The 27,962-nt window shown below is 44.1% G+C and overlaps 2 protein-coding genes and 1 long non-coding RNA gene across 9 annotated transcripts in view; 2 read left to right on the top strand and 1 right to left on the bottom strand.

Annotated features, from left to right (window-relative positions):
* Nucleotides 1-6,399: 6,399 nt before the first annotated feature.
* Nucleotides 6,400-23,837, top strand: LOC122708781. The gene is made up of 5 exons (XR_006345314.1): nt 6,400-6,889; nt 7,913-7,983; nt 8,712-8,814; nt 15,133-15,284; nt 23,719-23,837. It is a non-coding gene; the product is annotated as an uncharacterized LOC122708781 (long non-coding RNA).
* On the bottom strand, nt 16,969-26,904 carry ANAPC16 (anaphase promoting complex subunit 16). Its single transcript, XM_043925296.1, has 4 exons — nt 26,798-26,904; nt 23,760-23,928; nt 18,674-18,748; nt 16,969-17,795 (listed from the first exon to the last, which is right to left on the bottom strand). The coding sequence occupies exons 2-4, from the start codon at nt 23,899-23,901 to the stop codon at nt 17,680-17,682; spliced, it is 333 nt and encodes a 110-aa protein (XP_043781231.1). The 5' UTR covers nt 23,902-23,928; nt 26,798-26,904; the 3' UTR covers nt 16,969-17,679.
* ASCC1 (activating signal cointegrator 1 complex subunit 1) overlaps nt 26,591-27,962 on the top strand; it is a 104,795-nt gene continuing 103,423 nt past the window's right edge. For 6 of the 7 annotated variants that reach the window (XR_006345313.1, XR_006345312.1, XM_043925293.1 and 3 more), the window contains exon 1: nt 26,591-26,729. The gene's annotated coding sequence lies outside the window, so the exon portion shown is untranslated. Of the gene's footprint in view, nt 26,730-26,864; nt 27,041-27,962 lie in introns of those variants that run through there. The other variant, XM_043925292.1, reaches the window with a different exon arrangement.

Raw genomic sequence — 27,962 nt, 5'->3', positions numbered from 1 at the left:
AAATCACAGATGGTTCTAATTACCTCTGAAATGCTCTTAAATTTTCCTTAAAGTACAGTATGCCTGTCTTTGTGTATACAACTTTGCACAGTAATACGTATGTAGATGTGCAAAATATATACAGCCACATACAGTGGATCATAAAGAGAACATCAGCAAAGTATAAGCATATAATTTACAATATTTTTAATCACACTAAAGAGAAACAGACACATAGACCTAGGAGTGAGACTGCAGAGGTAACAGATTTCTGTCTTCTCCCATCTGGTGCCCTCTCTGGGGCATGAAATCTTTGGCTCCCAGGAGGAGAATGGGGGATGCTTGTACTCCTTAAACTGCTCTTTTGTGCTTGGATTTTCTTTCAAGGCTGGTATAGTTGACTTTGCTCAGGTGAACTATGGGTTGCTTTTCCTCTGTGAAGTCAAGTATCTTCCCTTCAGCTTGTTCCCATCTTCACACAGATTATCTTTCCTAGATGCCCTTCTAGCTCTTTTGACTCATACTCCAAGCTTGTCTCAGCTCCGGGCCCTCCAGGAGCCCTTTTCGAACACACTTGGAAAGTTCCATGTTTCCTGGCTGGGGAGTGCAGGACAGGGAGTCCAGCCCAGAGCTGCTTGCCTATGAAGCTATTGCTCAGTTCTCAGAGCTGTGGATGAGCTATGCTCTCTTCTCACCTGATGTATATTGACATGATCCTCTCCTGGGTGTGATGTTCCATCAAGTTGTAAACTCCTCCAGAGGTCACCTATTTTAAATCTTTAAACACCTAACACCACAACTCCCCCCAACACACACACACCCCTACCTCTGTATGTCATCTACATGTGGTATATGCTCAATAAGTATTTGGCCTGGGGAACTCTGCTACCACTGAGCTCTGATAGCGTGTCTTATTGTCACAGAAAGTTAAAACTGAAAGGGGGATTTCCCTTCTCATCAGCTGAGAAGAGTAAAGGGGAAGTGGCCTAGAATGGGAACCAGATCCCACGGTCTGCCGGCTTCACTGGCCCTCGCTACTGGTGGCCCCATCCCATCTCCTTGGTTGTTTCCTTTCAAAGCCCTCATCCCATATGTAATTATCCATGTATTTATCTGTGTGGATGTACAATGCCTGTCTTTCCCACTGAACTGCAAGCTCTGAGAGGCTGGGATCTGTATCTGTTTCATCTCAGAGCTCCAGTGCCTGGCACAAGCCAGGCCCCCAGAGTTGTCAGCATACAAATATGAAAAAGAAAATGAATATCCACGTGGCCTGAGAACCTCCTTCCACTTTCCCAGGGCAGCACTGAGATTGGCTCAAAAACTGCACAGTCTATAGGCTGTCCTTGCCAGGACCTCTAAGGCTAACACCCTGTCCTGAGCTTAAGACCTAGGAGGAAAGATAAGACACCTCGTGTATAACCCTAATGCAAGGAAGACATCTGATCGAGGAATGATAGACTGGGTGTTGCAATCCAGCAGCGGTGTGGAAGGCAGATTGGAGGCTTGAGACCAGAGGCTGAGAGCAAGTTCGATAGTGACAGAAAAAACTGAAAACCACCTTGAGTGTCTGTGGCAAACAGTTAAATAAGCTCCAAATCATGGAGCATTATGTTGATGTTAAAAAGAGTGAGGTCAGTTTTGGAAAAATGCCCAAGATATGTTGTTAGGTAAAAAAGGACAAGTTGCAGAACAATTTGTATCCTCTAATCTCATTCTGAAAGAAAAACAGAGGACACTCCCCAGCAGACACACACATGTGCAGAGAAAACATCTAGACGGATACTGTCCACAGAGGTTATCTCTGAGGGATGGAGGGGAGGGAAAGGCTTTTACTTTTTCACTTCATATCTTTTTTTTGCTTTTCAGGTTAAAAACTAAGGTTACTTTTATTTTGCTTTGTAGAGACACTGGAAATTGGATTTTTATCATGAGCTTGTATTACTCTCACAAGAGATTTTTGGGGTTTTTTGCTATTGCAGGACTGCTAACTGGGTTTTGGGTTAGATAGAGGTGGGCATGGAGACCCAGTGAGAAGAGGGCGCTGACAAGATCTGGACAGAGGGAGGGAGGATCTGGGACAGCTCTGTGGTTCCAGATGGGGAGAAGTGAGGATGGCTGTGGAAACAATTGTGGAAGCATGGGGCAGCGTAGGAGAGGCTCATTCAAGGTGACTGACCGCCACAGTGCCTGTGACCCTGGGTAGGGGACAAGGAGCCCAAGGCCAGGAAACTAACTTTTGGGAACAAGGGCAAGGAAAGGAAGAAGGTCGACCTTTAGGACCCTACGGATTCCTTGGCTGTTTCACCATCCTTTGAGTACAGACCGTTCTTGCTGCAGCTTGGAAATAAACAGAGCAAGGAGGGGCCAGAACCAAAGGCAGCAGGAGGAGTCGGCCAGCCTTCCACTGGCCGGTTGCAGGTGTGGCCTGGGTCTCTGCCCGCCCCCTGCCTGCTCTTGTGGGCACACGTCCAGGCTCTGGTGAAAGGTCAGGGCTTCTGGCCCCTTCTGGAGGCAAAGTAAAGGAAATCAGACTAGAAACGGGAGCAAAGGAAACCAGAACACTGCTGTTCATGGAGAGATTGGGAAAGAGGGAGCTGAGTTGGGGCAGGAGAAGTTTCTTGGCTCAGATAAGCCCATCAAAGCCTGGAGAAGGTCAAAGATGAGGAATGTTCTGTGATTTCTAAGACAGCAGCTCAGTTTATCCCGTGAACACTTGCTCTGAGCCTGAGTCCAGTGCTAGGGCTGCCACCGTGCCCGCTGGGTAAACCCTCCGCAGAGGGACTGTGTTGGGAGTCCTACCTCCATGTCTCCCCAAAAGCGCCTGTGAAAGGAAAGGGGGAGACGTCTGCCACGGGGCAGTTTCACAGGGGCCTATTCAGTCAGCACTCCAGCCTCCTAAAGGAAGTGTTCTTTTACAAATCAAGAAACTGAGTCTGGGGAAGATAGTGCCTTGCCCCTGACCGCATGGTTAGGACGTGTTAAAACTGGGATTCGAACCTGGGTGTGCCTGTGTCCCACTTATAATTTGGTTGCTTGGAGCTCAGAACACATTTTCCCATCAAAATAATGCTGTAAGTGGTGGTTTGGTTGCCATAATGGCCTAGCTCACCCAGGGTATAGCTGGAATTAATTCTATGTTTCAGTGTGGTTGTGGATGAATCAGGCTTCTGTGGGCTAGCCTGGAAACCCACAGGAGAGGGAAAATGCATTTCAGGGTGTGCCCAGCTGGGAACTCTTGCCCTTACCACAGTGCCTGATTCAGGGCAGTCAGGGGACTGGTGGCTCAGGGAGCACTTGTTCATTTCCAGAGCTCTTCCAAGCCAGCTCTGGTGAGTTTTAGCTGCTCATTGGAGGGGGCAGAGCACTGGGAAAGTTTGGGGTTTCTAAGACAGGGAGTGTTACGTGAGAATGCGCACTGATTTTCAGACTCTGACCATCTTAGTCCTCTCTCTTCTTTCCTTACACTGCCTCTCAGCTTCCTGCAGTCATCTTTTATCATCTTCCTCTAGGATGGATCCTAAAGACAAGATCTAGGATTTATTTTCACCACTAAATCTGATGTCTGCCTGTGAAGTATGTGGGCAATAATGACTGCACAGGGTTAGGAGTGATAGAGATCAGAGCAGCTGCTAAGAGAAGCAAGGATCCATCAAAGCTTCTAGGGTGACTTCAGGGAGAGCAATCACACATTCATTCAACAAACATTGGCTGCGGGTGTGCTGGTCAGTGTACTCATTCCTTTCTTGGCACTTCTGTTGCCAGAAGAATCCTGGGAAGGACTGAATGTGGGTCTCAAACCCAGAATCTTAGCATTGGAAGAAATCTTTTTCCAGATGGAAACTGCAGTCATTCATTATTAATTCAGGAAGGTCTGAGTGTCAGGCTACCTACTGAGAGTACATAAATCCTGGAAATTGGGAAGTGACTTGCCCAGCATCTCAGCTCAGGGTCCCCGTGCCTGGACTAGTACCTGCCCTTTCAGGCCACGCTCATGGCCTTTCTGCCTCAAGATATATCCCAGGCAGTTTTTAGGATTCCTCTGATTTGGAGCCTGGAGCCTAGAGCCTAGGGGAAGGCCACAGGGAGGTGGCAGGTTTCCTTTCTCATGGACAGTAACAGCGGCTGGACTCGACCCTGAAGTGAGAACTAGAGTTCCCACTGGTGGGGTTCTGGAGACATAGAAGACATTTCTCAGTTCTTTGAGTGAGCCACTGGCTCTTTAAATTCAGGTCTTCACAAGTTCTGTTACCTCTGCTTGAAGCTCCCTTTCCCAGCCTCCTTCCTCTGGCTAATTCCTAACTCCCCTTTGGGTCTCAGTTTGAAGAGCTCTTCCTCAAGGACTTTTCTGGGTCCTCAGCGTCCTTAGGTCTCCCTGCTCTGCACGCGGTCACAGCACTCTGGACTTGCTCTAGGATAACCCTGGACCCTTGGAATTGTTCTTGCTTATTGAATGCCTTTCTTTCCAGAAGACTCTGATCTCTGGGAGGGGCCAACACCATGGTTGCCTTTCCTTTTGTATGTTTGTTTTTAGCAATTGTGTGCCCTTTATCAACAGTGCTTACTTAGTACACAGTAGGTGCTCAATGTGCAGTTGGGAATGACTGCTCCATAGCTGCAGGCACGGCCTTCCTTCCCGTGAGAGATTTCCATTCAGGTGGTTCAGCAACTGTTTACCAAGAACCAGCATACCCCCAGGATACAAGGATGATTTGGAAAAAGAGGCTTACCGTCTAGTAGAGGAATTGACAATCCAGAACTCACTTTGAAAATTGTAAAAATCTCTTCTAACCAGAGTGCTTCCACCCCCCTCCTAAGGCCCCTTCCCTGCTCTACTGGCCCATTGATTCTTGGCTCCTGGGGCTGGGGCCCAGCATACTCCTCTGAGTTTCAAGACCTACCCAGGCCCTGAACAAGCCAGGCCTGCTGTGGGGCTTCACACAGGATCCTGGTGGCAGTTCCAGGGGGTTGAGGCACAGGGCAGACAGCACTGGGCTCTCCAAGCTCCTCTGGACAGTTCTACACCACATGCCTGAGCTTTCAGTTGTTTTGGAGAATTTGTTAGGAAATCACTTTTTCCTCAAATTCGTCTGGAGAGAAATTTTGAGGGTAAAGGCTTACATTCATTTTAATGATTTGAAGTGTGCTGGTCTTAAAATAGTTATCCCTAAAGTGTCAGGTTTGCACAGCAAGACATTACTCTGCCAACAAAAGTCCATATAGTCAAGGCTATGGACTTCGCAGTTGGTCACACATGTTTGTGAGATCTGGACAGTAAAGAAGGCAGAGCGCCAAAGAATTGATACCTTTGAACTGTGGTGCTGGAGGAGACTCCTGAGAGTCCCTTGGACAGCAAGGGGATCAAACTTGTCAATCTTAAAGGAAATTAACCCTGCATACTCATTGGAAGGACTGAAGCTGAAGCTCCAGTATTTTGGTCATCTGATGTGAACAGCCAACTCATTGGAAAAGTCCCTGATGCTTGGAAAGATTGAGGGCAGGAGAAGAGGGTGTCAGAGGATAAGATGGCTGGATGTCATCACTGATGCAGTGGACATGAACTTGGGCAAACTTTGGGAGATGGTGAGGGACAGGGAGGCCTGGCATGCTGCAGTCCATGTTGTCGCAAACAGTCTGACACGACTGGGCAACTGAACAATAAAGTGTCAGGACATCTGGGTACAAAAACCTTGAGTTTCTGATTTTGGTTGTTCCTCCCAGTTTCCCAGAGCCTCAGTTTTGTCATCTGAAGGATGTTTTGTCATGAGGAACATGAGATGTTGTTACGTGACAATGCAAAGCAAATTGAGGACGCTTCATGATGATTGGAAACATCAGTGCCCACAGTCTGGTCGTGGGGCCTCACGCAGTAGGGAGGGCACAGTGGAAGTGGCCTCCTGGGATCCCACAGTGGGCTTCATGTGGTGCAGGTGAGTAAAGGCTGAGGCTAGTGAGAGGCAGCACTAGGACCCAGGGGCCGAATCTGGAGCCTGCTCAGCTGGGTAAGTTCACAGCCAGAACACAATGTTCTCAGTGTACCCACAGGAAACCCTGAAGAGGAGAACTGCACATGGCCTTCTGCTGGGTGTGTTCTGGTCCTAGCCTTTTATTCTTTTTCCTAACCTCAGTCCCCACTTTCACATCCTGTAACCTGCAGAGCTGCAGGGCCCCACCCTGCCGGGCTGGTCCCAGGCCCCGGGAGAGCAATCAATGCAGGAAGCCCAAAACCTGGCTGGCCTTCACCATTTTCAAATAAGACCGTTTGCTTCTAACCTTGGTTTCCTGAATCAGCCCTTTGTGATGGAAACTTTTCACGGTGCGGAAGGCAGACACTGGGGACAAAGTTGGGTTTCTAGCTGAGGCGAGGGTCTTGGCTCAGAAGCAAGGGAAACAGCTGATAACTCTGAACCACCTCCTCCCTTCCTCCCTGAAGGCCAGCCTCCACCTGGGATGGGGCGAGGGCCTCCACGGCTGCTGCATAAATCAGAAGGAACTGGGAGCTGCCTGGGAAACCAGGGCCAGGTTTGGAGGAGAACATTGTATGATGTGGTTCCTAGTTTTTATTTCCACGAATGCTATAATATGTTATCCTACCGAGCTATTTTTATTGAATGAAAAGATTTTAAAAAAGCAAACCTCTACAAAACCAACAGCCCTCTGTTACAGGGAAGGACAAGGTGAACTTTTCACTTCCTTCCCCACAGCCTATCAACTCATCTGCGGTTTGGTGTCACCCACACTTCCGTACTATATTCAATCTCAATTTTTGCCTCCTTGTTTTTGAAACTGCAAGAGCAAGGCTTTTCAACTCATGTTGCTCCTGCATGTTGCATGAGACTTGCAAAAGACTCTTTTTAGTGAGTTGTCACAACTGATTGCAGAGAGGCCAGATGCCAGCCTGGAGGCAGAGGTAAGCCCAGAGAGTAAACAGTGGGGGAGTCTGTGAGCAGCCAGCACCACCCAGCTGTACTCAGCAACCTGAGCTGTTGGGGGCAGCAAATAAGCAGCAAAGCTCTTCCTTTATGACAGCTACATGTCTGCCTCCTTAATGAGGGGCCTGGTCATTGAAAATAAACCCTGGTGCTTATATTATGCTCCATTAATAAGGGTTTTTCCACTCTAGCATTTCAGAGTCTTTTCCCAAATCTGGATTTGTAAGAGAGTTTTAGTGTGTCCTCACCACAGGCTGATAAAGAGATTCGACTGGGTGCTTCCCAGATTTGTCCAAGCTCAGGGATTCCCTTCTGAGAGAAGGAACTTCCCAAAGCTGGCACTACTGCTACTCCAGGGAAATAAGCACAAAGCCTGCAGCTCCCAAAGACCTGGGGTCTAGTTTTAAGTTTGCCAATTTGCTGTGCCACCCTGTGTGAGTCACTTGCTCACTTGAGACTTCAATATCCTCAATTATAAAAGGACACGGTTTGGTTAAACATCGTCGCTGTTACAGGAGTAATTGTGTCCCTTCTCAAAATTTATATATTGAGGTCCTAACCCCAGTAACTTAGTGTGTGACCTTATTTGGAGATGTTGTTGTTTAGTCACTAAGTCATGTCCGACTCTTCGCATGCCCATGGACTGTAGCCTACCGGGCTCCTCTTTCCATTGGAATCTGGCAAGAATACTGGAGTGGGTTGCCATTTCCTTCTCCAGAGGATCTTCCCGACCAAAGGATCGAACCCACATCTCCTGCCCTGGCAGAAGGGTTCTTTATCACTGAGCCACTTCGAGATAGAACCTAATAAAGGTAATCAAGTTAAAATGAGGTCAGTAGGGTGAGCCCTAATCTAAGATGATGACTGGCATCCTTAAAGAAAAGGGAGATTTGGACACAGACGTGCACGAGTGATGATGATGTAAAGAGACACTGAGAGGAGGTGATCATGTATAAGCCAAGGAGAGAGGCCTAAAACAGATCCTTTCCCTCAATCTCCAGCAGGAACCAACCACGGTGAACCAACCATGGTGGCATCTTGATCTTGGGCTTCCAGACTTCAAAACTATGAGGTAATTAAGTTTCTGTTGTTTAAGCCACTCAGTCTGTGTACTTTGTTATTGGCAGCCCTAGCCCAAAGGAATACAGTTGCCAAGGCCCTTCAGCTCTTAGACTATGGGATTCTTTCCTGCCATCTCTTGGTGGCTTCCTCTGCCCCACATAGCCTTTCTGCTACCCTCTCCCAGTAAGTAATGGCATTATGTGTCTGAAGTGCTTAGCACAGTGTCCCACATATAGTAATTCCTCACTACGTATTAACCATGATGAACGTTCTTTGAGTCTCCAGTGCCTGGACATGACCTGTACCTACCCGAGAGCCTATGTGCCAAGTGAGAGGCGTGGGTGCTGGGCCTGGGCCCTCATGTTCACTCACTGAGGCCTTTCCTATCCCCCTTGGCAGCTTTTCTTTTTTTCTTTTTGAAAACATTAATTAATTTATTTGGCTGCATTGGGTCTTAGTTTGTGACACTCAGGATCTTTTCAGTTACAGCATGTGGGATCTTTGTTCTTTGACCAGAGACTGAACCAGGGCCCCTGCATTGGGAGCGCAGAGTCTTAGCCACTGGACCACCAGGGGAGTCCTCCTCCCCTCAGCAGCTTTTCAACTGAAGAGTGTTAGATTGACACCTTCTAGGAGCCGAACTCTTTTTTCATGGAAGGTTCATTTTGGCCACAGAGCCAGCAGGACTCAAAAGAGACTGCAAAAACTCAGGATGGATGATGGTTTCTCTGTTCTCAGATTCAGTGATTCCCCAGGGTCATGAAGAGGTGTAGAACTCTGAGGTTGAGCCTCTGCTTTCATATTTCCCAGTGAGGACGCCCACCGGTTGGCAGCAGAGTGAGTAAGTCTTAACGACGGGTGCAGCCAGGGCTTGCGCTCCCAGACCGCGCAGCGCTGCCTTCCTCCTTGGGCATCCCTCTCCGCTTCTGCTGTTTTCTAGCTCTGCTCTCAGAATGAATTCTTCTCTGTACCAAGAGATGGCATGGGGATGATGTCTTGCTTTCTTCCTGGCTCCAGAGTCCGTAGGTCTCTGGAGGCAATAGCGCCTGGGTCCTCCAGCTGCATCTCAGGCTGGCTGGGAGACTGTGATTTTCCTTTTCATGATCAGGAGTGCTTTCAAAAAGCGCTCTAGCCTTGAGCATTGAAGCAGTATCACAGAATGAGCCTTGAGTCTTCTCTGAGCAACAACACTGGTCCAGGATAGAAGGTCCTAGGTTGTCCTCTAGGCGGTATGTTGGAGAGCTAAGTTGCCCTGACTTCATAGAATATTCCAGATTTACTGTATTTTGGAGACTTTGCAAAAAGTTAAGTGGGTAGAATCTGACTTCAACAACCCCCAAGCATGAACTTTAGGTTTGCTAAACAGATGAAATGCCCATGCTTGTGTGGTTTATATGCCTGGAGATTTCTGAGAATAAGGAGAGGGAGAAGAGGGTGTGGGAGTTTAGTTCAGGCCTTCAGGGCCAGGCAAGGAAGGAGGAGAAACCAGTCGGCGGGGAACAACATCTGTCCACAACGTCTATATACTTTAAATTTGATCCCTTCAGACTGCCTCTTATCCTGGTTTGGCTCAGAGCCCAGAAGGGAGGTTCTTTCAGTAATTCTGAGCTTGGAACATCTGCCTTCCCCTAAAAGTAAGTAAATAAGTACAAATCTGTAAATGCTTAGTTTCTCTGCCAGAGCAACAGTACTGTGAACAGTATTGCCTGCTGCTGCTACTAAGTCGCTTCAGTCGTGTCCATAGATGGCAGCCCACCAGCCTCCCCTCTCCCTGGGATTCTCCAGGCAAGAACACTGGAGTGGGTTGCCATTTCCTTCTCCAATGCATGAGAGTAAAAAGTGAAAGTGAAGTCGCTCAGTCGTGTCCGACTTTTAGCGACCCCATGGACTGCAGCCTACCAGGCTCCTCCGTCCACGGGATTTTCCATGCAAGAGTACTGGAGTGGGGTGCCATTGCCTTCTCCGACAGTATTGCCTAGTGGCCGGTAAAGATCACTTCGATGCTTTATACCAGACTACGGGGCCTAAGCTTCTGGGCCCTGAGGAGCCTGCTTCCCAAGTTATTTATTGTGAAGGGCAGGATCCTTGGCCTCTTAGGTGTACCCTGGGCCCTGTCAGAGAAATGCTGTCTTGATGGAAAGTAGAGCAAGGCTCAGAACAGTCTGCTTTTTGCTTCCTTCTCCTGAGAGGGCACACCCTTCCCCAGTACGGGCTCAGCTCCAGCCACACCAAATGGCTTGGAGTTCCACAAATGCACGTGCTAGTCGCTGTACTTGGAATGCTCCTCTGGCATCTTCCCCTCTAACCCCAACTGACCAGTCTGCTCAAGCCCAGGTTCACCTTCCCTAGGAAAACTTCCTTGTCATCTCCCCTTCCTTCCCACCACCAAGCCCTCTTGGCTTCCACAGCACCCCATCTAGACCAGAGTCATGGAATTATGGTGCTGTATAGATTCCATATTTCTGTTTACTTGTCTGCGTTTTTCACTGGTCTAAGTGTTTTCTAAACTGGCTGCAGGAGAGTTACATGAGACCCCCAATCATAGACCTGTTGGATCCCAGGAATCAGGCCAACAAGTCTGTATTTTTATTAAGCTTAATTCTGAGGCACAGCTAGGTTTGGGAACTATTGCCCCATCTTTGTCCTCAGAGACATAGTAGGCCCTCAAGAAATGTCTGACCCTTCTAATCTCTCTCTGGTAACCTCTTCTTGTTTTCACTTCCTTCCCTCACTAGCCCCAGACCATTTGCTTACCCTCTTGTGCTTCCCGTGTAAAACTGTAACCACCAACTATGCATTTTTATTTTTTTCTATTCCTACTGCCAGGCTGCTAGGAGATCCTGGGAAACTTCTCCAATGACTGGTGCCATGGCAAATTTAGGGACTTGAACTGCAAATGGCCCCTGAATGTGCTTGGCAGCTAACCCTGGTCAACTCCTTCCCATTCTTCATAGGGACCATTCCCAATCCCACTGTTCCCGCCTCCTCCTGCCACAGGCCACAGACCAACTTGCCTCCTGCATCACAGAGAAAATAGGAGCCTTCTGATGGGAACTCCCTCAACTTCCTGCCACCTCACCTGCCTTTACCCACATCAGCGCTACCCTTTCGCCCTCCCTCCCCTCTAATAATTACTCCCCCTGGGCTCTGGATCCCACCCCTCCTACTTGTCAGGGACCTCACACCCTCAATCATGCCCTCTCTCTGGCCTCTCCCAAAAACAAATGTCTTGACTGTGTTTCTTCCTTTAACTGTCACCCTCCCTGCCCCTCATTTTTGCTTCCCCTTACCACTGAACTTCTTAAAAGTGTTGCCGAGATTTGGCTCCACGTTTTCACCTTCCACTCACTCTCCCAGCCACAGCAGACTGGCTCTGCCTCCACTGTACCACTTAGGTGGCTGCTCTTGGGACAAAGTCACCAACAAGCTCCTTGGTAAAGTCCAAAGGCCTTCTCCACCCCTGTCACTTAACTGCTTGGCTACACCAGATACTGGTGTTTGCAGCAGCCTCCTTCTTAAAATGTCCTTTCAAAAAAAAAAAAAAAATGTCCTTTCTCCTGGTTTCCCTGATGCCATATTCCTCATTTTCCAGTATTTCTGGTGACTTCCTGCCAGTTGCTTTCCTGGGCTCCTCTCTTCCTGCTCTGAGAAGGCTCCATTTCTCTTCTCACTCTGGGTTCTCTCCCTGGGCAGTGCCATTCATGCCCACCTTTGGCTGCACATCTCTAGTCTGGAGATAGTTTGAAAAGAAAAAAAGGTGAAACTGAAGTCGCTCAGTCATGTCCAACTCTTTGCGACCCCGTGGACTGTAGCCTACCAGGCTCCTCTGTCCATGGGATTCTCCAGGCAAGAGTACTGGAGTGGGTTGCCATTTCCTTCTCCAGGGGATCTTCCCGACCCAGGGATTGAACCCAGGTCTCCCACATTGCAGGCAGCCGCTTTAGCCTCTGAGCCTCCAGGGAAACCCAGAGATAGTCTGCTGCTGCTAAGTCACTTCAGTCGTGTCTGACTCTCTGTGACCCCACAGATGGCAGCCCACCAGGCTCCCCTGTCCCTGGGATTCTCCAGGCAAGAACACTGGAGTGGGCTGCCATAGAGAGTCCCAAATCTAACTCTAGCCCAGATCACTCTCCTGAGCTATAGACCAGAGTCACCTGCCAGATATCTCCTTGAATCCACATCTCTCCCTGTATCCCTGTCTCAGAGAATAAAGAATCCTGTCCATCAGCTATTGAGACCCAAAACCCAGGTGTCCTACCTGAATTCTCCAAGTCTGACGAGCCACCAAGTCCCACATAGGCTATTCCTTGAGTAGCTCTCAAGTTAAAATCTATCCTCTTGTCTCCACATTTTTAAGGTTGCAGTTAGGTCTCCCCTGGATTTCCACGACAGCTTCCAAAAGGATCTGGGTCTTATCACCACTGTTTGCCACTGTTCCTTGCAGCTGCTGCTGCTAAGTCGCTTCAGTCATGCCCGACTCTGTGCGATCCCACAGACGGCAGCCCACCAGGCTCCCTTGTCCCTGGGATTCTCCAGGCAAGAACACTGGAGTGGGTTGCCATTTCCTTCTCCAATGCATGAAAGTGAAAAGTGAAAGTGAAGTTGCTCAGTCGTGTCTGACTCTTAGCAACCCCATGGACCGCAGCCTACCAGGCTCCTCCGTCCATGGGATTTTCCAGGCGAGAGTACTGGAGTGGGGTGCCATTGCCTTCTCCTTCCTTGCAGCTAAGATTTCTAAACTGAAACCAGATCTTGTCATTCCGCTACTTCAAACCTTTTAATAGTTCCCCACTGTCCTCTAGTTGAAGTTCAAATTCCTTAGCAAAACCCATCAGGTCCAGTTTTGTCTCATCTCTTGTCTTTATGAATCATCCATAACAAAGCACCCGCAGCCCCACAGAAGGATGATGCCCTTCCTCACTCTTGGGCCTTTGCATATTTTGTACCTTCCATCTAGAAAGTCCTTCCTTCTCACCCCACCTACTTGTTCTCCAGGTCTTAGCCTAAACAGCATCCTTCCAGGAAGTCTTCTCTGACCCTTGCTCAGCTGGGTTAGCTGTCTCTGATTTTACATGGTTTCTGATACCAGACAGTTTTTAGACTGAAAACTACTCTTTTATCTCTTTTAATATATTTATATAAACTCAAAGCTGATGACTGTGTCTTGATTGACAGCATATCCTCAGCATTTAGCAGATGCTAGACACAGAGTAAGTGCTCAGTAAATGTCTGTAAATGAATAAAAGACATATGGAAATAAACATCCTCTCTGTTGTTCCTTTGGAGAAGGAGATGGCAACCCACTCCAGTATTCTTGCCTGGAGAATCCTGTGGACAGAGGAGCCTGGTGGGCTGCTGTCACTGGGGTTGCACAGTGTAGGACACGGTTGAAGTGACTTAGCATGCATGCATGCACAGGAGAAGGAAATGGCAACCCACTCCAGTATTCTGGCCTGGAGAATCCCAGGGACAGAGGAGCCTGGCGGGCTGCCTTCTATGGGGTCGCACAGAGTCGGACACGACTGACGTGACTTAGCAGCAGGAGCAGCAGCAACAGCAGCTGTTGTTCCTGTTAATAAACTGTATGTTGTTTCATTACCTTCCCTAAAGAGCTTATATTATTAATACGAAGTAAGTGGATTCTGGGGAAACAGCTTCTCTAGGGAGCTGGAGAGGCTGGAGAAATCAGAGTATCTGGAGAGGTGGAGAGCAGCTTGTGGATGCTGACGTGGGGAACCACCACTGGGCCTGTGTGCCGGAGCCTATGAGGAAGGCAGGGAGCCACCAACATCATTTGCCCAGGCTCCTCCCATGGCTGTTTAGGACACAGCTTCCACCTGTCAGTACAGCATTACAGAGAGCTCTGGGCTGGGCTCTGGCTTATTGTCTTGTCAGTTAATTACCTTAGGTGTTTCTCCAGTATGGATGCTGCACCATAGCTAGCCCAGCTTCTACATGAGGGTAAACATACAACAAATTCATACTTCCATTCACTCAATAAATACCTGCAGCACACCTACTATGTGCCAGCTAGTGTTCTAGGTACTGAATATACATAAAGCAATGAGACACATAGGGGCCTGACATCCTGTTAACCACGGGGATGAACTAGATGGTCTCTAAGGTCTCTTCCATTCAGCTCTAAATTCTGAGACTCCCTCTTCGACCAGATGCAAAATAAGAAGGCAGGCTAGTAGCACAGGGGCCGGTTCCAGCCTCCTCCTCCCATTCTTCACTCTTGGTACCATCTCCATCCCAACTCAGCTCTGGGAACCCAGAGATCCGGCATCATTTGTATTCTGCCTGCAACCCCAAACTTCCCCAAGTATCTGTTAGTTAAACCCTGTACCTCTTTTGTGGAGAGGATTTGTCTTGCTTGGAACTTTGGGTAATTACAAGGCAGCCAGGAAAGATATTTTAGGCAAGGTTAGGTGGTCTGACAAAAGGAGAGGGAGAAGCATAACTGCCTTCTCCTCCAAGTGTAGTGTCTCTTGGGTTTGCCTGAAAGGGAACCATGTCCTTGGGCAGGTTCCTCCTCTTTCTTATGGATGATAGGCATCTCCTGGTCCTCTCTCTTCTTCTACCTTTGGCTTGGCCTTAAGGTCCAAAGTTTCAACCACTTCAGTATCTGGTGTTCTGATCGGGAACAAGGAATTCAAGGACTCCCAATCATGCCGGGGAAGGGAAGCCGAAGGCTTCAAGTAAATGGACTGAGCAGAGAGATCCTAGGGTTAGAAACTTGATTTAGAGTTCCAGACCACTGTCATTCCAGGTGAGTATCAGGCATAGGATGGCACTAACAAATAAAGCACTTAAGCTTATCAGTGAAAACTGAGGACTTCAATGCTGATCTTAGACAATTAAAGTCAAAAAGTAAGATTTTTAACTTCATAAAAGTAAAACCAGCTTTATGTAAGTTTACTATTTATGTCTCATTACCATGAGACAAGGCACTTATATGGAATTATGTATTAAACTGATATGAACAATCTTTATTAGCAAATTCTGCCTTCACATTTTCTGGTGTATGACGAACTAGAAGGCATAAAGGTTTGAAAGGCCTATATTATTAACTATACTTTGGTTAATAATCTTGGTACCTTACCTTCTCTGTACTGGTTTCCTCAACTGTTAACTGCCGGCCTCATTTATCTCACAGGGTTGATGTGGGACTCAAGATGAGACATTTATGAAACTGCAAAGTGTTTTATGCACTGAAACACTCGTTACCATCAGCTTTAAGATGGTGGCTGTCTGTGAAATCCTGGCTGTTAGCTGCCATCTTCCCTGTCTTCCTCCTTGCACACTTAGGTATGTATCCATTAAGCATCTAACTTTATCATGCCAAATCCTAAAAGGTTATGTAGATACTGACATAGCTACTTCCTATCAGTCCGTAAAGGAAGAGGCTGTTCCTTATCACCTTATCACCAAGCTCGGAGAGGAAGCAGGGAGGGTGGTAATAAGGTTTATTTCCTCCAGGTAGTTAATTCATTTTATCATTAAAAAAAAAAAAAAAAAAAGTTTTAGGGTTTTTCTTTGTACAAGGCACTGGGTTGGGGTCAGTGGGATGAAGCATGATACATATATGTGTGTGTGTATGTAAACCTTTCAATTATATATTATATATAAAATAATCTCAGCTTTGGAGTCTGGCACACTCAGTTCAAATCCAGACTTGGCCACTTACTTAGCTAGGGAGCCTGGGCATGTAGTAATGCCTTCTCTGAGCTTCAAGTTCATCTGTATTAGGGTTTTTTTTTTTTTTTTTTTACACATCTTGCAGTGTTACTGAAAGGACTATAATTAATTCCTTTGAGTGACTGGAACATAATGAGTGCAGAACTGAGGAAAGATGAACAACAGGTCCATCTTCAAGCCCAGAGCATGGTAACAGGAGTTATGGATGAGACATAATGACCAACAGAAAGGTGCAGAGAGGGAGGGGCCGTCTTCAGTGAGGCTCTTGTTTCCGGCAGCACTCTAAGAGAAGCTGATGGTCACTGGAAAAGGTGCTTCAGAAAGTATTTCCACTGAACTCTATAGATCTCTTCAATTTCTAAGGCCATGAAAAGAAATGTACAACTGAGAGAGTCAAAAATTCTTTAAGTTCAATGCCAGAGGGTAAAGACGAGGTAATACAGTGTCTGGGTCCTATAGTTACATAAATCAAATGAAAGCTAGTGATTGCTTCTGAACTGTCACTGAAAATATGATTGAAAGGTTTATTGCAGACTAGGTATTTAAAATTTTTCCTTTGGTAATCATGAAGATGGTTGATACCCAAAAGGACAATGTTAGGAAACTCAACGGCTTTCAATAATGGAACTCGTTTAGGTTAAGAAGTATTATATGGAAATTAGGAGTTTGAGGGCTGGAAATTTTTGTGCTCTGATGTGCTTCAGAGACAAGGTTAGTGGACTGAATTGTCAATCAACTGCAACCTGTTTTAAGTTCCAAGATTTTCTTTGGAGTCTGGGCTATGTGGCCATGTGCAGGTCTTTATCTTCCCTGTGCTCAGACTCCTTATCGACTCAATGAGGTCACCACCTCCCTGTCATGAAGTATATTAAAATATTCTGAACTCCTGAGATTAAGGCCAACTGCTACTGGGATTTTATTTATTCATAATTAACCAACTCTAAGCAGGTCAGGAACAAGTTATTAATGAGAAGAAAAGCAAATTCTGTCTGGGGCAAAATTTGCATACAATCTAAATGATTCTCCTAACTATGTAGTGTGGATGTGGGGGTCCCATGAGTAAAAACAAAGATTATCTCTTAGCTTATCAGGTTTTTCCTTATCATGGCTAAACACCTACTTAGATATTGATGATAAATTCATATACTTCTAAAAAGACAAATATCCCTGAGATGAAGCAAATCTACCATTTGTTTAGGAGAAATGGTTTTTAGATTCCCTTTTCATACAAAAGTAATTTGACCTCTTTCCCCTATCCCAAATCCCTGAGGCTTTGAAAGGATAAAGAAACCAATTTGGAGTTCTTTCAAAGGATTTATTTGCTACAGAATTGCCAGAGCCCACCAACAAGATGAACTCAGGATTTCTGTGTTTAAAAGGATTTTGCTCACTGCTTTATTTTTTACAAGAACTTCAACATTCAAAAAGCAATTCTTTTTGCCAGCATTTGGCATGCCTAGAAGAGGTTAGAAAAAGTTAGAATCTATAGAATTAGATGTCTAAAAATAGAAAAAATCCCAAACATTAAAAAATTCCTAATTTGGACAAGTCCTGAGTCGAAATCACATTCATCTGCAAAAAGAAGGGTTTTAGGTCAGAAATGTATTTTATAACCCCAGATCCTGACCTTGGACTTGACTGGTGAGGATTCTAGGAACTGTGTGAATGACAGGAGGGATGTCTTTCCTCTGGCCAATTCTGGCATGTGTCCGGGATTGTGAAGTTTCATAAATCTCTTTTAAACTCAAACTTCCTGGTTCTCTGATGTCGATTGTCTAAATCCGATTCTCAATACTTTTTTAAACAAATAAGCAAAAAATTTCCCTGCAAGATCACACACTTAAGAATTTGTTGCTTGTGTATAGGTACAGAGAAACCAAGTATGAATGTGAATTAACAATTCAGTGATGGAGCCGTGAGTCTCTGGATGGCTATATACATTGTAAGAAAAGTTCCTTGCTAGACCTGCACTTGCTGTGCACCCGAGATGACCATCCAGGCCAGATTAACCTGACGAGGGTGTGAATCCCAGCAGCTGCTCGATGGGTTTAAATCGCCACTCATCTGCCTCCAGCTCTTCTACCAAACCAGCTAGTTTTTCCATCCGAGCAACCTGCTGATCTGTAAAGAATCGAGGAGATAGTATTTTTTAATAATAATACACCAAGCACCAAAATGATGACTGATTTAAAAATAATTTCTAGAAGGATTTATCCCCCTCGATATTCTAGTAATGGGGTCTTACCCTATGTTGTCAGAAGACTTAAATCTTTTCTTTATATTTTATTTTTAATTGTAGGATAATTATTTAAGACAATCTTAAAAAAAATAGTAGTAGTTATCCTCCGTGCCACTTGTCTACTAAATTTGTGACTGGTTACAAGTAGTTAAGACTCTGTGCTTCCACTGCAGGGGGAACTGGGTCTATCCCTGGTTGGGGAACTAAGATCCTGTATGCTACAAAAAACAAACCCAAAAAACCAAAAACCTAGGGTTACAAGCAATTGCAGCTCCCCCCACACCTGCCCACCCCAACATTATGTTCTCAGGGGAGAAATAGTCTGGTTTGGTGGTGGAACAGAGTTCCCTGATGCATAAATGAAGATCTGGTAAGCCACGATAGAATAGAAAAGGTGCTACCAGGATCTTGGAATCCAGGTAGACATACCTGAAGATGCAGACAGTGGTAACAGTGGAGGACAACAGGAAAGGAAGGTTTCAGGAAGGAGTGGAAAAAGCAATACAAGAGGAGTGGGAAGCATTAACTCCCCTAGAAAACTAACCCCTTTGACTTCAAATTTAAGTCTTAATGTAATATTATGTGTGGATTAAGAACTGTAGAATGTTCTTGTCTGCAGGCAATTTGGGAAGTCCACTTAAGCAGCCTTGCTGAGTTTTTGTTACAGAGTACTCTGACCTTTCTAAGTCCTCCTCTCCCACCCTTCCACTCCCTAGTAAGTTCATTCTCACAGTCAAGTACACAGTACTCATGTGCTTACCATGTTTCACCTGTTTAAGCGTAGATGCCACTTGATAGCTGAAAACAGATTCACAGAGGAATCTCTCAGAGCCATCTACAAACAGAAGAGGAAAAGTTTTAATCTGCTCCAATCCATTTTAATCTAATGGCTTCTGATAAATGTAGTAAACACATCCATTCTTCTCCCTGTTTTTACTTTCAGGGTCTAGTTTTCAGGGTTTACAAAGAGGGCTTCTGTTTCACTTAGAATTAACACTGCTGTGTTATAAAAGCTACTTCTTCTATACCTAGAATGTTAAAATAGTCCCTACACTTGTTCAAGAGTTTAAAAATAGTGTTAAAATAACAAAAACAAGAAACCCCAGTCTGATGTCCTGGTCAACATTGCTCCCATCCTAACCTGACAATTTCTTAATGTTCTCCTATTTTGTATGTCAAGCAAACACTGACAGCTAACACACTTGGCCATGTGGCCCCAAACTTTCAAAATACAAAGGTACACCAAAACTCTTAATCCTTTTCATCCTAAAAAGTAAAGTTGAAGAAAAATAGCTATTGTCAATATTTTGTATATCAAATTACATCACAATGACCATCACAAAACACTGCTGGGAAATTTCATTCTGTAAACGCAAATTGTAACCTTGATTTTCCAACTAAACCAAAACACTGCAATTTGGATGTTGATAAGAGCATGGTGCAATTTCAGAACCTAGCATTGTACTGATGCCAAGAACTGGATATAAGAAGGTAGCTAATTCAGTCACCCTAGTACTTGGAAGATGATTGTGAAACATAAGCTAGTTCATGTTATTCCTTATCAGGCAAGGGCTGATACAACAAAGCATACCCTGAAAGACGTAGAACTCATGTAGGAAAATGTGATTTCAAGGGGTAGCAGAAACCATTCGGGAAGGGATCTTATTGCAGAAATTCTAAAACAAATGAAGGGAGAGGACACAGCTGTCTTTTTTTAGGCGGCGGTTCATGCCAACACTACTGGGTGTCAAGCACTCACCCATCAATCATGGGTTGCTGCCGTCAGCCAGGTATTAAGTGACAAGGAGACAGGACTAACATTTTCTGGCTTCATGCTGAGTTTCACACAAGGCAGACCTTATTTCAGAAGCTCATGATAAATAAGAAAAACCATAGATACTATATTCAAATAGCTTAAATATACGACCAAGAGGGCTTCTAATATTATCTTACAAAATTGGTGCAAAATATAATTATTCCATACATAATATGTATGAAAATTATTATGTATTTATATATATATATTATGTATTATTTCAGAATATAATTTCATATAGTGATGTAGACTTTGAGGATAGTGTTATTCTTTAAATTCAACTTATTTTCTAAACATTGTGTCATATGGGATATGATCCCACTCCCTCCTCCCACCCCTATTTCTCTGGCAGAATGTAAGTCATTTGTAAGTACATTATCTAAACTGAGCAAAAATTTAATTTTCAATTAATTGAATATTATACTGGCTGTCCAGTTTAAAGATCTAGGTAAGCCAATGATATTACTGAGTTTTTCAAATAAGGGAAATGGACTGAAAATAACTATGAATCCCACTATGGGAAGAGGGACTGTGTGAACATTTGACACCAACGATGCAATTTATTATGCCTAATAAATTGTGTAAGTATGCCAGCTTTCATACCCTTGATTAAAGAATCAAATTATAACTTAAGTTTTATTTTAGGAAGAGCAAGGCACACAGAATTAGAGCTCTTCTCAGGTGGTTTGATCCTGAACTTGAGGATCTCACACAAGGCAGTGGGGATTCTGGCTTTAAGGACCAGGCCAAGATTTGTTTGCAAGCTCTTGAAAGTGCTACCTCCCATTTACGTTCAATCACAGGTGTTATTAGGATAAATGCTTAAATTATAACATTTGCATATTTCCCTTGATAATGAACTTCAAGCAAAAGGATGTAAGCTAATCTTTCAAAAAGGCACCTGCATATCACTTTGCTGCTCTGTATGTCTATGGAACACATTTTTGCTGATTTGCAGCTCTGTATTAACCACAAAGTCCACTGCTTCTTAGCTACATCCTATTAGTGTGATATCTGTACCAATCTAAAGTCTGGAATTTCTCCAGAGAGGAGTCAGCCTGGGGCAATCTGTCTTCCATTTAGAAATTGTAATCAAACTCTTTGTAACACACCAAGTAGCAATACATCAGCTTTCCTCTTAAGGGACAAGTAAAGGTTATAAATGGTGAAAAGTTCAGTAAATTGTCCAAATCTAACACCACTGTTAACTCCAATAAATAGGATGCTAACAAATTCATTTAAAAGACTATTATCCCACAGCGGGAAAAGAGGCAATGGCAGATAATTAATGCTCCAGTGGCGTACGATGCCACCAGAATTGAGCCATTTCAGGACTGAAAGACAGTCTCTAATTTGCTTACTAATATCTGGGTGAGACAATCCTAGCCAAAGGCAGGGGAATGTTGAAAAGTCCTGTACAATATACTGCTTATGTGAGGTGTCTGATATCAGAGAGCAGATACACAAAAATGTTAGTACACAAGGTTAAGTACAGGTTATTTGGGTTTATTATCCTAGACTTGGGAGGAGGTAAGACCAAGTTGAACCTGTTAAGATAATAAACAGCACCTAATTGCTTTTGTTCCCACTCGGAAGAGGCAACTCTTCCTACTCTATTTTCATACAGGCGTATCTCAGAGATGTCATAGGTCTGGTTCCAGACCACTGCAATAAAGCAAATCACACTAATTTTTTAGTTTCCCATTGCATATAAAAGTTATGTTTATATCATACTGTAGTCTGTTAAGTGTGCAATAGCATTATGTCTAAGAAAAAATGTACATATCTTAATTAAAAAATACTGCTAAAAAATGCTAACCATCATCAAGCCTTCAGGGAAATGTAACCTTTTTGCTGGTGGAGGGTTTGAAATACCGTCAGCATTGCCAAAATGTGACACAGAGATAGGCAATGAGTAAATGCTGTTGAAAAAATGGCGCCAACATACTTGTTCAAGGCAAAGTTGCCCAAACCTTCAATCTGTAAAATACTTGGTATCAGCAAAGCCCAACAAAACAAGGTATGCTTGTATTTCATTAAACTATTGTAAGAAAAATGGTCAGGTACACGAGCATTAGATTACTTGCATAATAGTACCGCCTATAAACATAGTAGGAGGATGCATCCAAATCTACCATCCCTTTTAATTCACATTTAAGGGTACCATTTTCAATTTAACATTTTTCACTTGACTCGGGATAGTTCAAGGGCTGCCACCTCTAAGTTTTCATAGTTTGTCCTTAAATGTAAATAGCTTTAAAGTACAGGTGAAACTTTAAACCCAAGGAAGAAAACCAAAACTGGGCACTGCAAATTTAAACTCAATTTAAATTCCTTCTACAGGAGAAAGGCAACACAGTCCCCCACGAAGCATACTGGGGTGGAATAAAAGTGGACAGAACTATCACTTGTTAGAACATCAGCATTTAGACTAATCTCAGAAGCCTTTCTTCTTTAACGTTTCCAAGAAATCTGGTGTACACTTACAAAGAATGCTGACAGCTCTGAGACCAAGGAGGTACCGCCTGTATTAAATTCCTCCTGTAGCTAGACTTTAAATGACTTTAATCTTAGGGTTCATTGTTAAATAAGGATTCCTTTTCTGCTGCCATAAAACTCATTAAGCAATTTAAGTGCCTCCAACTTTTGATTTGTTTTGGGAGAAACTTCCTTAATGCCAGGTCTCTGCAGCATATAACTTAAGTCATAATTTATTTTTAGTGCCAAATATGGTAAACAAGGCCCTAGATGTTCACTACCTCCAGACTCAGTGATGTTAGCTTGAGTATTCAGTTAACATAATTGAAGAAAACAAAAGGGCAAAGACAGAAGTATCAATACATACACCTCATATGTATCACTAACTACAGTATCTGATTGTCTACGTCACCAATCATGATTTGAACCAATTCTAAAAAGTCTTCCTATGTTTGGTCCCAGTCTTCCTACGTTTTCCTGTCACAAGTGATTCTTCTGTCTGCGTTGGCTTAATGCAAACCTCTGCTTTTTGTTATACCTGATATAAATGAAGACCACCCCCAAAAAGCTGACTCTTAACTACAGTCTGTGCCTTTCTCAGATATTTCCAGATTAATTTTTAAGTATATTTACTGAAATTTGCAATATTTAAAGCAAAAAGGATCAATATACAATTAAGCACAGATGTGCTAGAATCAAGTAGATTTTGAATCTTTAATAGGTTCTTTGCTGATTTTTTTTTCAAGGTATGAAGAATAGTTTAATAGTTAAGGGCCTCTTTCATGAGACTCCCCTGGATGTTAGTCAAAATGAAGATTCCTGTGCTATAACCTAGACTAATTTGGAATCTCTAGGTGAGCCAGAAATGTGCATTTTAAATAAGCTCTTCAGGAGGTTTTAATGCTCTCTATTAAGAATTTATTGGTCCATCTCCTAAAGTGACATGAACCTGATGAATTCTAGGTATTAAAGTTGTTTCATGCTTATAGGCTGTGCCCTGATCTTGGCCAGCCAGTTTGCAAATCTGTGCTGAATAAAATGGGGGATGATCTGATGCAAATCCAGCTCCAGTGCTTGAGAAACCACACCGCACTGTTCTGTTGTGGGCCATAGAAGAATAGTAGATTGGTTTTTATTTTCTCTCAGAATCTCTTCATCTATCTGTAGGTGAATTATATTAGAAAAAATATATATGAAACCTACTAACCATAGGGAAGCTGACTGGTACCAGGATAAAGCAAACTGGAGCAGGAGTTTAATGGAATTCCTGGCCCAAGTGCTGTGTCTTTTCACATGGTCAAATCACTTTATCTTTTCTGGATCTAAATAACTCTAAATGACCTCCAGGATTCCCAAAGTCTTTTTCAGTTCCAAAATTCTAATTCTGGAGAAAGATTTGTGTTTTAAAGATATTTTGAAATGAGGACAAGAGATGAAATGTGGAGCTGAAATCAGGACAAACTTGTAACTAATCCACTTAATAGCTTCTTTACAATTAATATTCATTGCAGGTCTTAATCCAATTATTCAGCAAAAAGCAGCATGAGATCACCTTCCAACATCTCTCCAGCTCCTTTGGGGTAGGTGAAAAGGGCTTTCCGTGGTGGGGCAAGGTCTGAGACACTGAAACCAGATCCAGTGACAGAACTTCCACTGACCCCACCAGCTGAGGAGGATGATGAAGAGGCAGCCATTTCCTCTCTAGTAGAATTCTCACTTCACTACAGAGAAAGAAAAACAGCAATTGGCAAGTTTATGGAAGTGAGACTGACAACATTTCATTCCAACTACCATGAAAGTCAGCATACAGTTTAGTCAAGAATTAGTTTCAAATTTTTCTACCCTCTGTACTCCCACGATCTTTTATGGCTCCTTGGGCCAAAATGTCACTCAGGATTTTAAGTGAAAATATGTTTATTCTTAGTTTTTCTACTTAAAACACTACTTCCTACCATTAGCAAACTGTTTATGTCATTTGGGATTGACTGTGGGTGATTTATGGGTTATGAAAGGGTGATATGGCAGTGCCAAGGTAGCAATTTGACTGAGGAAATAAATTATATGAGGATAAAACAACCATGCCTCATGGGACAGTTTGTCTTGGATACATCCTGACCAAGCCACACCAAGAAACTCACTTATAAAATTTTCCAAATAAAATTCCAGAATAACACTGTGTTCTGTTCCCAAGGAAGAGGAATGGTTAGGAAATACATATTGGTCCTTTAATTTAAAAAAATTTTTTTCATCCAAATGTAATACCCAAATTGATCACTCGGTGGCGTCCCAAAACTGGAACAAAATAGTTCAAGAATGAGCTTAGAATCACGGCCTATTAGGAATTAGAGGGGCTGTGAGTGTTTAATACTATATCAAATTAAAAAATCAAAAGGTCCAAATGTAAATGAGAAAATCTGTACCAAATACATGTCTCCTTTAAAGAGTTCAAAACAAAATAGAAGCTTACACTACACATTTACAGAAGATTCTAAAAGGTTTATGTTTTCTATATAAAAAGAAAAGTTTTTCTTTCAAACTCAGAACTATCATTCAAGACATAAAACAGCCAGGGTTGAAAAGTGGAGGGCATAATTAGCACTAACTTCAACACATATAAGCAGTTTTCTGCTGAGATGGAAAGATTACCTAAGTAATTTTTAGCTTTAAAGATTTAGGTTAAATTTTGAACGCTACCAGCAGGTGGTAACCAAAGTTAAAGTGAAACTCACAATAAACCCTAGTTTGGAACTGCTCTATAAAGGCAGGCATTCTGATCACCAAGACCAAACATTATGCTTGGCTTATACCAAGTAGCTGTTGATTTAAATAAATGTTTGCTAAATGAGTTAACATTTCACAGGAACCACAAGATTCCTTAAAGATCATCTAATCCAATCCCCCCATTTTGCACATAGGCATACAGACTTCAGCTTATTTGTTGTGCCATTTTTTAAGCAATGGCTTTATTGCATTGTCATGTGCTATATGGGCTTCCCAGGTGGCTCAGTGGTGAAGAATCCAGTTGTCAATGCAGGAGACATGGGCTCGATCCCTGGGTTGGGAAGATCCCCTGGAGAAGGAAATGGAAACCCACTCCTGTATTCCTGCCTGGGATCCCATGGGGAGACAGGAGCCTAGTGGGCTATAGTCCTGGGGTCGCTAAGAGTCACACATGACAGAGTGACTAAACAAAATGTACTATGTGAGAGGTGAAACAGCACAGTGACTAAGAGCTCAGACTCTGCAGCCTCTTGGCCCAGGTTCACATCCTGGCTTTATTTGCCGTCTGATTCTGGACAAATCACTCAACCTCTCTGCTCTTCAGCTGCCTCATCTATAGAATGCAGATAATGATAGTACCTACATCATAGGTGTCAGGAAGGTAAACATAACTAAAGCATTTGGAACACTTATAGGCACAGTAAATGACAGCTATCCAAAACTACCAATGAATATTTAGTCCTGAATCTTTTTTTCCTCTGCAGATTCCAGTTTTTCATACTTATTATGTTTCAACACACTCATGGGAAAAGTCTTAATTCTCTCCATTTGACACAGAGTGTCAATGTCAAATGTCTCTTAGAATGGAAAGTGCATGCTCAGGAAGAGGGAAAATGCACCCCATACTTTCATTTTAAGGTTAATGATCTTAGGAAGAACCCTTTTCTTAGGAAAAGGGGAAGGAGTTGTTTTTCTACTCTCAAGGCCTAGCACAGAACCTGGATTAGTGTTTCCTGAATGAATAAGGAACAAATGACAGAACACAGGGCTAGCAGAGGATAGAAAAGTTTGATGTCAGGAGGGTTGGTCCTTTACTGGTTTTTCTCCCTCATTCTGTAGATCTACTTACACAACTGTTTCTCCAATTAGGCTGCCAAGCCCAAGGTAGGTGCTCAGTAAGATTTTGTTGAATATTTAAATATTAACGATGAAATAAGCTGGGACTTGACCCAATAAGGGAAGCTGGAACTATTGGCAGTAGAGATTCTTACAGGAAAGCAGAGATACTACATGGTTGTGTTCACAGTGACAGGATGATCAACACATTTACTTCATGCATGATAGGGATGACCTCGTATTCATAAACCACTTTCCTTCCTAACAGATACATGCTTATATTCTTGAAAAGAATCCTTTTTAAAAAGTTTCCTTATCAAAAAGACAAGCAATCATTAAACTCCATCATCAGAAATCATTCCAAATAGCTGGATTACCAATCAAAAAGATGCCGCAGCTAAAAACAGCTTGGGTGGAAAGGGGCTGAGGAGGGGATGGGTCAGAATGTCAGCTGTTCCCAAGCTAACTCCAAGCCATAACCCTACACCCACGCCGACCTCCACCTCACCCCACCTCCCCGGTCTCCAGGGGGCGACACCACTGGCGCCATCCCATTGCGCAGGCGCCATGGCTTGGCCCGCATGCGCAATTGTCTCGTGCGGCCTGAGGAAATTTCCTTTTACACGCCCTCTGCGGCAGGCTCCAGTTCCTCCTCCTCCTTTCTCCACTTTACTAGTCCCTGCAGGTAGGATCCCAGGGATCAGCTCCCTTTCCAGCAAGCTCCCGAGGGTCCCTGAGCCCTCGACCACTTACCTCAGCGGCTTTGGCACTTTACAGCCCCGCCCCCAACTGAAGCGGCTGCGTTTTCAACGACTAGGGCGGCGGCGTGCTCGCGCCCGTGTGGCCGCGGCGTGCGCGCGCCTGTACAATGGTGGGCGTGGCCGGGGCGGAGAGCCGCGGCGACCCGGTTCTGGGAGAGACCTTCTGGGTCCTTCGTGTTCTCTCGCTACAGCGGTTTTCCTACCACCGCGGGGTCCTCTCTTCGCTTGCTTTGACGTACTGGGTTGATTTTTGCTTGCTTTTATGATTCAGGGTTTCATCTTTCCTCCCGACTTTGTAGGCCTTCTGCTTTCCTCTCTCTCTCTCCAAACCACCACGGAGCAGGATTAAATTGGCTATTCCCCCATCCTTCCTCCCGGAGAAGACAATGGCACCCCACTCCAGTACTCTTGCCTGGAGAATCCCAGGGACAGAGGAGCCTGATAGGCTGCCGTCTATGGGGTCACACAGAGTTGGACACGACTGACGTGACTTAGCAGCAGCAGCAGCATCCTTCCTCCTGAGCAGTCTTGTAGCCCAGGGCCTTATAGGAAAGGCAGATGGAGGGTTTGCTATCTCTGAGACAACGCTCTCTTCCAGAGCTTAGTTTGAGGACCTACCCTGACACTGACATCTACTTTTGTGACGAGCCTTTTTTTTTTTTTTTGAGAGGTCCTGGGAAATTGAGTATTAGGGTGTAATGTCATTAAAGTATTGCTAGTTATGCCTCCTCTTTCGATGTTCGAGTCTGTTTACCTTGTATATTGTTATTTCTCACAACACGAAACTAACTCATTGGTTCTGTAAGCAAATTACCAGTGAAAGCGATTTACTTCCTGAGGTTGGATTGAGCATTAGTGTGTTTAGTAAGGATTGATCTTTTCGGAGGGGAACTGCTTAAGTTATTTTGGGCTTCAAAACCATGTACTATATGTGGTAGGAACCTTGGTTAAACATAGCCAGAGCTAACCCTAAGAAGCTTTGTTTCCTAAATTGTTAATTCATTAAGTGGTGACTAGAAACTTGGTTTCTCCCTGAGTGATGTACAGTTTTCGGCAGTGACCTACAGAAATTAAATTCCTTCCCTCAGCAATGTGTTAGTTTGGAGAACCATGTTGGTTAAGTCATATGTTAACTTTGTTTTGATAGGCAACTGGAT

The sequence above is a fragment of the Cervus elaphus genome, chromosome 15 (genome assembly GCF_910594005.1).
Source record: "Cervus elaphus chromosome 15, mCerEla1.1, whole genome shotgun sequence".
Lineage (NCBI taxonomy): Eukaryota > Metazoa > Chordata > Mammalia > Artiodactyla > Cervidae > Cervus > Cervus elaphus.
Note: the sequence above shows the minus strand (reverse complement) of the source record. Positions and strands in the feature narration are given on the sequence as shown.

What these genes read in the sequence shown, in the direction of transcription:
- ANAPC16 (XM_043925296.1), bottom strand. Translation starts at nt 23,901, where the DNA reads ATGGCTGCCTCTTCATCATCCTCCTCAGCTGGTGGGGTCAGTGGAAGT. An exon ending in AGCTGGAGAGATGTTGGAAG is followed by an intron (nt 18,749 to 23,759) that starts GTGATCTCATGC and finishes TTCTGTTTGTAG; the next exon opens with ATGGCTCTGAGAGATTCCTC. An exon ending in GCTTAAACAGGTGAAACATG is followed by an intron (nt 17,796 to 18,673) that starts GTAAGCACATGA and finishes GATTCTTTACAG; the next exon opens with ATCAGCAGGTTGCTCGGATG.